The sequence below is a fragment of the Arachis ipaensis genome, chromosome B10 (genome assembly GCF_000816755.2).
Source record: "Arachis ipaensis cultivar K30076 chromosome B10, Araip1.1, whole genome shotgun sequence".
Taxonomy (NCBI): Eukaryota; Viridiplantae; Streptophyta; class Magnoliopsida; order Fabales; family Fabaceae; genus Arachis; species Arachis ipaensis.
The window spans coordinates 133724903-133735605 of record NC_029794.2 but is presented as its reverse complement, the minus strand read 5'-3'; the positions used below and the strand labels follow the sequence as shown (position 1 = coordinate 133735605).

At 35.6% G+C, this 10703-nt stretch overlaps 3 protein-coding genes across 8 annotated transcripts; 2 read left to right on the top strand and 1 right to left on the bottom strand.

The window, feature by feature from the left end:
* LOC107623971 (UDP-N-acetylglucosamine transferase subunit ALG14) lies at nucleotides 1196–4177 on the bottom strand. 2 transcript variants are annotated; one of them, XM_016326390.2, is made up of 6 exons: nucleotides 3864–4177; nucleotides 3058–3281; nucleotides 2830–2969; nucleotides 1993–2139; nucleotides 1850–1909; nucleotides 1196–1589 (listed from the first exon to the last, which is right to left on the bottom strand). In XM_016326390.2, exons 2-6 carry the CDS (start codon nucleotides 3233–3235, stop codon nucleotides 1413–1415), a joined length of 702 nt encoding a protein of 233 aa, XP_016181876.1. In that variant the 5' UTR covers nucleotides 3236–3281; nucleotides 3864–4177; the 3' UTR covers nucleotides 1196–1412. The 2 variants fall into 2 exon arrangements, with proteins under 2 accessions (XP_016181876.1, XP_016181877.1); XM_016326391.2 differs by lacking the exon at nucleotides 1850–1909 and having other exon boundaries at nucleotides 3864–4163.
* On the top strand, nucleotides 4230–10450 carry LOC107623284 (calcium-binding mitochondrial carrier protein). 5 transcript variants are annotated; one of them, XR_002356462.1, is made up of 10 exons: nucleotides 4246–4402; nucleotides 4499–5225; nucleotides 5582–5645; nucleotides 6279–6423; nucleotides 6590–6705; nucleotides 6857–6938; nucleotides 7123–7356; nucleotides 8237–8808; nucleotides 9371–9470; nucleotides 10379–10450. XR_002356462.1 is itself a non-coding variant. In XM_016325485.2 (8 exons), the coding sequence occupies exons 2-8, from the start codon at nucleotides 4514–4516 to the stop codon at nucleotides 8573–8575; spliced, it is 1692 nt and encodes a 563-aa protein (XP_016180971.1). In that variant the 5' UTR covers nucleotides 4246–4402; nucleotides 4499–4513; the 3' UTR covers nucleotides 8576–8915. The 5 variants fall into 5 exon arrangements, 2 of the variants coding, with proteins under 2 accessions (XP_016180971.1, XP_020969924.1); XR_002356464.1 differs by lacking the exons at nucleotides 9371–9470; nucleotides 10379–10450 and adding an exon at nucleotides 7915–8060 and having other exon boundaries at nucleotides 4230–4402; nucleotides 8237–8601; XR_002356463.1 differs by lacking the exons at nucleotides 9371–9470; nucleotides 10379–10450 and adding an exon at nucleotides 7620–8060 and having other exon boundaries at nucleotides 4302–4402; nucleotides 8258–8369.
* Nucleotides 9501–10535, top strand: LOC107623285 (salt stress-induced hydrophobic peptide ESI3). The gene is made up of 2 exons (XM_016325487.2): nucleotides 9501–10114; nucleotides 10379–10535. The coding sequence occupies exons 1-2, from the start codon at nucleotides 10034–10036 to the stop codon at nucleotides 10460–10462; spliced, it is 165 nt and encodes a 54-aa protein (XP_016180973.1). The 5' UTR covers nucleotides 9501–10033; the 3' UTR covers nucleotides 10463–10535.

The window sequence follows — 10703 nt, the reverse complement described above, 5'->3', positions numbered from 1 at the left end:
CTTCTTGTATAATAGTTAATAAACTTAATAAATTAAATATATTCAACTATTTAAAATAAAAAATACATAAATTTAAAAAAAAAATTAAAAACAATAACAATAATAGAATCATAATAATAAAAAAAACATAAAATAATTATAAAAAATTATTATAAAAATAAAGAGATTATATTAGGTGCCGTATAATTACATATAATTTTTTTAAATAAATACAAGATAATAATTTTTTTTTGTATATTTACTTTTTTTTTTTTAACACACTAAACTCTCTTCTTTTACCTCACTTCATTTCTTCTCTCTTTAACACATAATACATGAAATGGGCATTGAGGGAAAAAATTCATAGAGAGCTTCAGCTGCGTTTGCTATTTACTGGGGTGGAGAAGTTGTCCACCGCATGTTGGCAGAGAGCTTCCATGCCTGCTAGCTCGCCACATCACCACGTCCACCGTGCGTTGCTAGAGAACTGTCACGCCGCTGATGGTGGCTGTCACCACGCCCCTCGCGTGTTGAACCTGACCCCCACAAAGCGGTAAAACACCTCCCTCTTCAATATTGAGCAAAAACACCAATGTGTATTCCATATTGTTCCGGACCCGATCTCCGGATCCGTCCTCGGAATGGTGACCGAACCCGGCAATTCCAAAATTGAGTCATCCTCACGGCACAAAGACGGATTAATAACTTCCAATATCCTAACCAAAGTTTCGAATTCAAATACCTTCCTTATCTTAGCCACATAAGATAAAAAGATGACGGCTCAAACCGGTCTTACAATCTCTAACCGACATTCGACCTTAGGTACGTCATTCATTCTACACACATTATATCTCTCAGATCCACTCTGACTTGAGCGTCGGAGTGTCTTTGCAAGTATCCCCCATTGCTCCAGTCAGATAATCCGGCGACCGTCTCGACTCGCAAGTCCCCGATCCATGTCATAACCCGTACTAGAGACTTCTTGTACACATGTAAAAAATAATTTCTGCATAAAAAATATTCTGACATATCCATTAGAAGAATTACTACTAAATACAATGGATGTAATCATTGCAATGGAACTAATAAATAAATGTGCTTGGTATGTCACCTGTTTTGAAAATTTTAAAATTTTACTCTCTATAGAATACTTCACTTCTGTATTAGAAAAAATATAAATATAAAATTCAACCAAGAAGGTCATAAGCTAAGGATGTATAGAAAAATTCTGACATATCCATTAGAAGAATTACTATTCGAAATTTAAAAACAATGAAACTGCCACAAAAAGCCCACGTCCATGAACCCATTGCAAAGTAAGGAAGGATTTGCTTATACAACAATATTTCTCAATCATCAAGGCAAAATTATGTTTTGCTGTTTTGGATTCAGTATACAAAATTCTCTCAATTGATATTAAAGGAACCAATGAGTTACATAAGACGGCCAACATAGATAGCTCGCGGATATTGCTGTTGCAGCCGTGGCCATTGAACAAAGAGTTGATCGGCGATTCGCAGCTTGTACAGAAGCAGTCCACTCAAGGAGAGCCTCCTCACTCTCGCAATACTCTCGACATAGAAAATTGATGACCATCTGATCCCAAGTACCTACGCAAATGGTTAAAACACAATTCAGTATCAGCTTAATAAATGTGTTTCCTGGACTGATTTTTATTTTGTACACCCATTAGATGTGTAAGATTCACATGAGACGGATTCTAAACCCCATTTAATGGTGAATGACTGTGTGTTGGCTCCGCATAAAAAACAAAATGAGGTATACAAGATTTCATTCAGCTAAACTAGTCAAATAAATTGGATAAACGAAGCAAAAGAGATGAAAATATAACAATGAAGGGAATGAGAACCTTAAATACGAATGCAATTGCACAAATGGGAATGCAAGTTCCAGGTCCATTGCAAAGTATCTGAATAGTAACAATAGTTAATATATAAGAAAAGTGACAAAAATTATGGACAGAAGAAATTAAGGATAGACGTAGTACAGTACCACTTCAGGTCTAATTTTAATCATCAGCCATAGGGCATGTACCATTGCAACTAAAGTAGTCCAAATTGAGGTTATATAAGATTGACCAACTTCCCTACTCCGATATATCTTCATGAACTTTCCAGCATTGGTTATCGGTGTTCCCTTCTGCAATAAAACAACAAATATTCCTGAGCAGAATCTATAAACCATTGACAATAAGCAGAAGTAAAATTAAGAGCACATCATCAAGCAGCTCTTCAGAAAGAAGTTAATGACACAATACAGAAATAGTGATTTATCTTTTATGAGAATGTACTTTATGACAATAATTTCCACCAAGTTTGATAGCACTCAATTAGACCCCTGAAGTATAAACTGCTTGCAACAAATCACCTATGAATCATAGATATACTCCTGGAAATGCGAATGGAACACAGGTACATTTTACGATCATAAAGTCAAGTCTGAAGTCTAGTTATTCCCACCTCCAAAGACAGTAGACTTCAACCAATATATTATCCTCAAAGAAAGTTTCATGTAATCTCTTTATTTTTCCTTATAATAATCATTGACAGAGACGACTATACAAGATGCATAAAACCTTAAACTACCATTATAGATTCATATAGAGTGCAACAAAGGTAAGGTGCACAAGTTCACAAACCATTAAATCTTATATTCCAAGATGCCACCAATCTCTTTACGACTCAAGACTTCATTCGACTAAAGGCACCCGACTACCATGTAGAGCCCCAAAACACACAAAGCACACCACAAAACATGGTGTTCTTGGGAATAATTGTGGCAAAGTTCACTAATATATAAGGCACTTCTGGAGACAGACAAAAATAGTACCTCTGCTGCAAGGGAGTTCTCCAGCAACTCGGCCTTTTGCAAACTCATGTTATCAGTCGCAGCAGCTATATAGAATCTTGGGTAAAACCTATCTTTCTGTAATACTGCCAATAGATCAAGCATCTCGGCAGTATGACCTCCTACAGAAGAATAAAACCAAAACTTCATGATGCAATTGAGGTAAAAGTATTGTGATATGGATGGAAAGGAAGGAAAATAAGCCCAAACCTGATCCCAAAATAATGAGGGTACTAACAGGTTTTTGAGCTCTTCTGCTCATAGGCCTGCTGCTACAATATATGACAAAAAGGACTCGAACCAAGATCAATGTGATAACAAAAATGACACTTGAAATGATGGCAGTTGAAGTAACCGCTGAGAAGCTGCAGCCATTGCCTTTGTCCATGAGAGGCAGATTGGAGATTTCAGTTAAAGGTACATTTACATCTTCCCTACAGAATTCCAGAAAAGAATCAACATACTAGAAACAACACAAAGAGAGATAACTACATTGTTACATACTACACATAACTACATATATGTGAAAGAGAGATGCACTGGAAGAACAAACACAAAGCCTAAAAGACTATATTTTACCGGAGCAAGTATTGGAGACTAATCAATAATGTTTAATATTTTGTTTGTATAATCTCATAAGTAATGCTCTCTTGTTTGCCTAAAGCACGAAGAAAATTCAAAGGAGTTTGACATGCTTATACTGCATTTGCTTCATCATACAAATAGAAAAGGCACTTGTTACTACTAATCCAAACATGAACAATACATGATTGATGACTACAGCTGCAAATGAATCCAATGTCTAAATACACAACAAACTAATCAATCAAATAATCACCGCAAAACCATTTTTGTAACCACATAATCATAATTATTATAATAATAATAGTAAACCTAAATCATAATAATTAAGCATAAAACATGATTCTCACTTGATGATATCAGAATTAAAAGAAACAGGACCATTCCATCATCTAGCAGGTGAGTGAAATTCAACGGAATAATAATAAGTTTACCTGGTAAAAAGGATAGTAAAAAATCCATGAAAGATTCGATGGTGAACACCATTAATAGATAGATGCAGCCAGAGAAAGCTGAAGAGTTAGATCTGAGAGAAGAAAATCGCAGAAATGGTGAAGAAGAAGCAGAGGAGGGACAGGACAGCGCAGGAAGCGGCGAGAGAAGAAGCGGTGAACCGGAGATGCGCCGGCGGCGGCGGTGAACGCAAAAGCGACGGCGAACAGAAGCAGATGGCTAACGCGAATCGAACGCAGCCGGAGAAGAGATCGCGTAAAAAATGAGATACGCAACGGTGGAAAATGAAAATTAAATTAGTGATATATTTTTAATTTAGTTTAATTTAGTAGTTTATATTTTAAAATGAGTTTAGAATAAATTATTTAAATGAGTCAAACTAGTCAAAATAAACTTGGAAGCATTTCCTCTTGGCGCAGAATCACTTCAATCAGTGCTTAAATTTCCAGCACGCTATCTTTGCTAGATTCTTCCGTTCCAATCTGCTTCATAGACGGTTACAATCAGAGTGATCCTTATGGTAACGAACTTCCATCCCTTCCTTCTTGTTCTGAACGATGAACTGTGTGAAAAATGTTTATAGCGTTGTTTCTTTTTTTCTTTTTTTTTTTTCAAGGGTTTTTGATCGGTGATGATGTCAGGAAATGAACCACTTGAGTGTTTCTTCAATTCGATTAGTGTTGTCAAAGTGAATATTAGGAAGGCCGCAATGGATCTTGAGTGTTGTTGGGTGAAGCAACTTTGCAAGTTTCAGATTTGTGATGCGAAGAAAAAGGGGTTCTCAATGAAGGTACATGTGAATGAAGGTGAAATTTGGAGTACAGGGTTGAAGGAGAAGGAGGTTGTTAATGGCTTAATACAAGCTCTGCCATTTTCTTTCAAATCAGGAGTAAAGAGATCTAAGAAAATGGACGGTGAAGATGAATTATGTTCTTGCATGCAGCTCGCTGTTTTGCCTGAAGAGAAGCTAAATGGATCAAAGAGTCAGTTTGTTAGACCTACTTCGGAAAAGGGTGACTGGGAGACAGAAGGGAAACATGTTCCATTAAAGTGCATGATGGGTTTTATTGATCAGTTGTGTCAGTCTCTTCCACATTTGGATAAGGTAGTGCACGAAGATCGGATTGATTTCGGGCAAACATCCCCGCGACGGCCTTCTTCATCTCGGTTTAGTTATAAGAAAGCAGTTGCAAAATGGCTCAGATTAGATGTCAATGATTTCATGAGGGATTTTAGATTTGCAAAGGTAGGTGGTGTTCCATCTAGTGTAGTTGGACTAAGCTGCAAATCAAGAAATGAAGATGGAGATGGTAGTGCAACCCTTGAAAACAAGGAAGCTGAAGGTATGGCATCTCTAATGGTGCAGAACCTAGAATCTCTTTGCTTGTGTTGTGCACTTGTGCTTTTAATGTTTAAATTGTGAAATGTAGTTACTAAGATATGCTTTGATACATGTATGGATATGTGTGTTCGCACTTTCGCATACGTTAGCAGAAGGATAGCAATATCATTGTGCCTAAACAGGTGGAAATAGTCTCTTTACCAAACATAATGAATGGCTAGTAGAGTTTAAAATGATGTAGGATTTGACTTATGAGTTTTGTGATGCATATAAAATTATTGAGGTACCTCAAGATGTGTATGACAAACTTTTATTTATGTTGTTATCTGAAATGACCCTCATCTCATCATCTTACAGGAAAGAGGTCCTTTAAGGAGCTTGACAGAGATAGCAATGCCCATGCAACTTCAGAAGATCTGGTGTATGTTTGGTTTAGCTTTTAGAAAAACTACCTCAAAAATAATTAAGTTGCAAAAAGTTACTTTCAGAAGAATTAGTTTGTGTTTGGTTTGCATATGAGTATGTCAAAATTAAGTTTAAAAGAATGATTTTTGTTTGAATAGAGAAAAGCACAAATAAGTCTCGGATTGTTAATATTTTCCTTTTCCTGGCCAGGTTTGACATCTATGTCACTGTTATTTCTGCTCTCTGAAAACCAGTATCTATTAGTTATATAAGGCCTTCTTCCATTTTAAACTTTTATCAAGTGGCCGTTTCACTCTATTTGGAGTTTAATGATTTTTTTTGCAGTCAATGTAACTCTGCAACAATGTTGGCGATAATAGAGTAGAATTCTAGACTTGTAGTTAGTGTTGAGATATATTGTTACATTATTTCTCAGCTTCCATACTAATTCCGATTCATTAGAAAACATTCACCAGGTGTCTGTGTAATGTAGCCCAATTTTACAGATTAATCATTAGAAAATACAGTCAATTTTCCCTCATATTTTCTTCAATTTGGTAGTTACTTCCCTTTTTGTCTCAGCTTGTAACTTGCAAGTAATGTCCAGGATCCATCCTTCATAACTAACCCTTATCTTTTTCATACCCAGGAGTATTTCGTCCGAGACAGCAAGCATAGCTGCTGTTCCGTCACCTGATGAAATACCTGCTGGGAGTGTTCTACGGTCAGCCATAGCCGGTGGCCTTTCATGTGCTTTTTCTTGTGCACTAATGCATCCAGTTGATACAATCAAGGCAAGTTCTTTAACTTAATGAAATCTCTAGTTACCGTTGAAGTTGATATATTTGTCTGCTTACATATTATTAGATGTGATTGAGTGATTCCATAATCCTTTCAGAGTTTTAAATTTTGTAACAATTTGTAAGGGAGGCCTTACTGTTTTCTTGTTTGGTGTTGTAGACCCAAGTACAGGCATCAACACTATCGCTCTTTGAAATCATTTCCATGGTTCCACAGATTGGAGCAAGGGGTTTATACAAGGGATCAATCCCTGCAATTCTTGGGCAGTTGTCAGGGTTGCTTTTTTCATCTCTCTCCTTTTTCTTCCCAGCTTCGTTTCTAATCAAAATAAGCTGAAAAGAGAGGAGGCAGCTCCTTCAATGATTTAAGTTAAGAATGAAACTGTAATTTTTGTTTCTTGCCTCATGCATGCTTTTCATGCTACAGTCATGCCTTGCGAACTGGGATATTTGAAGCAAGCAAGTTGGTATTGCTACAAGGTTCTCCAACAAAACTTCCTGAAATCCAGGTAATTAGTACATAACTACATATATAACTTTGTATGTGATATATAATGTCAGATCACGGTTTTATTATCTTTCGTTTTCCATTTACTTTGTGGTTTTCAGAAACATCCCATCAAATCAATCTTTAAGTTTAATCTTGTAGCTTTCCTAGACACACCCTTAATTAGCATATTAGCATTTATGTAGGTAAATTCTATATTATCATTATGTAGCACAATTTTGGGAACAGTTACGCGGATACCCAGTGAGGTGTTGAAGCAGCGGTTGCAGGCAGGACTTTATGACAGTTTGGGTGAGGCATTAGTTGGGACTTGGCGCCAAGATGGACTTGGGGGTTTCTTTCGGGGAACTGGAGCTACCCTTTGTCGCGAAGTTCCATTTTATGTTGCTGGCATGGGTCTATATGATGAATCTAAAAAGGTATGTTGTTTCCAAGCTTAATGCTCAAAATGGTCTTTGAATGATTACGTATAAGTTCAATTTGATCTCTAAAAGATCCAATGTTTCAATTTGTTCCCTAAAATATAGAACACAAGTCAAACTAGTCCTTCTGTTAGATGTTGGTGTGTCACTGTTAACTGCAATGTGACACGTTAAGAACATAACATGTGGCATGGTTTACCTGCACGTTCCTCAACAGAAGTAACGGAAGTTCCAACTTAACTCACATTTGTATCTTACAGGACTTAATTGATTCATGCTTCTGGTTCTGGGTGTCTCTTAAGGGACTTGAGACTTGAATTTATGCTTGGAAATTACGAAGGTTCTTGCACAATAAAATTGTTTGAAAATTAGCATAACTATTGAGGCAGATATTTCTTTCTATTAATTCCAGATTCTATTCAACCACAATAAGATGAATAATTTTGTGTAAGCATAAAGCCTATATTTCTTGATAGTTTCCCCTTTTTTTCCCCTTTTATTAGGTCAGGCTAACCGGTTTATTACGCCCTATAACTAAGAGCCTGGCTTGTATAGGTAACAGATATAGAACACTAAATAAGCGCAGAGAGAGTTGAATGAGAGCTTGGTTTTTCCACTTGGATTGATGTCAATGACTGCATCAACCATGGAAAAACAGAAGAAATGATGGAAAAAATGCTCTGCTAAGATAGATTGGTCAGGTAGCCCAGTCCCAAGCCCTGGTGAAAGAAAAAAGACTCTAAATTCTATGCATATAGACTCTGCATTTTATGATAATTTGAGTGAATCTTCTTAACTTCCATACTCCATGGTATTTGATCCTTACATTTTATAACATTTTCCTATATGAGTCATGTTTGTTGTGGCATTTCTTAAGGCCGTTCAACGACTAATACAGCGGGAACTGGAGCCATGGGAGGCAGTTGTTGTTGGAGCTATAGCTGGTGGATTAGCTGGTGTCACCACAACGCCCTTTGACGTAATCAAAACTAGAATGATGACTACACAGGGTCAGTCTGTCTCAACTGCCGTAGTTGCCTTATCTATATTACGGCAGGAGGGACCTCTTGCCTTATATAAAGGTGCAGTTCCCAGGTTCTTTTGGATTGCTCCTTTGGGTGCCATAAACTTAGCAGGTTATGAGCTTGCAAGGAAGGCCCTAGACAGTCTATCCGGCAAACAAATGTCGCAGAAGAAGGCGACTGGATCGGAGTAATGTGTTATTCAAGCTCTCATATTTGGAGTTCATTGCTGCTCATATTTTGGCTCTCAATTTGCCAGCATCTCTGTGACTGTCCAAGATGCACATTTTGATTCATTGTTATTCTTGTATCTTGTTCTCATTCATTTGTAGCAGAGTAGTTCAAAACTATTTTATAGGTACATTAATAATTAAATTGCCTTCTTTTCAGAGAGAGAGAGAATAAAAACGGCAGTTAATTCCTTGAGGTAATGAACAGATTTTGATTCCTGAATTTCTGTATCTCGGCTTTGCTGGTCTTATAGTACATTCATATGCTCAGAGCAAGAAGAAATTTTAGTTGGCCTGTGGCTCATTTGCCTAGTTTTCAAAACCATGCATTGTTTTTTTACTTTTTATTTTTATTTTTTACTATTAAGTATTAATCAATTGCATTGACTCACTCTTAGTAGGGGTTTTAAGTTTTTGAGATTTTAACCACTTAGGTATTTAGAGATTACTGATATTTAAAAAATATTAAATAATTTTATAAATTTAACTAAATTATTATTTAACAATTTTTAACTATCAATTTTACATGAAGATAATATAGCATGTGAGTCTTCATTATATAACATACACTCAGTCACATCATATTTCTCTAAAATAACTTAGTTATTAACTCTAATCAAAATTTAAGGATATTAAAATCACATGAAAATGTAATCAATTTGTATTAGTCGAATATATTCATCTGTCTAAATAAATATTAAAGAATTGAATCTCATCTTATCTAAGCAATTTTAAATGATTTTTTTTTGTTTGCACCAGGGTATTCATTAGGTCGGAAGCCCGATAACTAATCCTTCGGATACTGCAGAAGCAAAGTGGGCGACCCTCTCAAGCAAGCAAACTCTATTCCCATCCTCCAGTGAGTATCGAATCTGAAAAAAATGATTAAGGAACACAGAATCCGAATTCGAAAAAAATGATTAAGAGACACAGACTCTCATCCATCTGGTTAAAAGACACAGACCCTCATTCATCTATGCCAATGTAATTGGTAATTTTAAATGAAATTTTGATCCGTAATAAATTAATCATTCACGTGCCTAATTGAAATACAGTAAAAAAAAAAAAACAAGTATCGCATATTTTTTTGGTGACTTGATGGTAAGTATATTGACACATATATTACAGTACATAAGATTATTGAAACTCGAAAAAACGAAAGGGAAATGCCACCCGATAGTAAAAAAAGACACGTGTCATACGTATAGCAGTGGTGGCGTAGAAAGCGCTTGCATCTTCCACCACGTATAATGGCCAGAGCCACCGTAACCGCTTTATGATTCTCAATCAAAAACGAAACACATCCATCAATGATAACGCTTTCATTGCTCTTTCTTGTGCCACACTACTCATCATTTATTCAACCTCAAATTTCCATAACTGAATCTCAACAAGAACCACCACGTCAAAATCAATAATATCATGGGTGCAGAAACTTTTCTTGAAATCGTATTGGCCATTTTTATACCTCCTGTTGGTGTTTTTCTTCGTTATGGCTGCGGAGTAATTACTTCTCTTTTTCCCTCCTCTCATATATGATCCAAAATTCTTATCACAAGATTAATCTTAATTAGTGGCTTAATTATTTAATTTTCTTCTTCTTCCTTCATTTTTTTGTTTCAATATAATTTTTTTCTGTACTTGTTTTGACAGGGTGATGAATTATAATGTTTAATTGTTCTTGTGACTATTAATTTTGGTTGTTACAATTCAATTATAAGTTTTTTTTCCCTAATCTTATTTGTTTTCTTGGAAATATTATTGTAGGTTGAATTCTGGATAGATCTGGTGCTTACGTTACTTGGATACTTACCAGGGATTATATATGCCATTTATGTATTAGTTGTATGATATTAATAGTTAGACACTTCTTTATATGTATATTTCTTAATTAATTTATTTATTTCTTTTTTTTTCTCTCTCTTATAGTACAGTGCTTCATTTTCTGTTCTTGTTCTCTCTAATGAAGTATAAGGACTTGGTAGATACTTTTTGTGTGATTATTTATTTATTTCCGAGTTAATTTAAGGTGCTGAGTGTAAAATTAAAGTTCTTTCAAAAAAATTTATTCATATTTAAAAGGATTACTCTA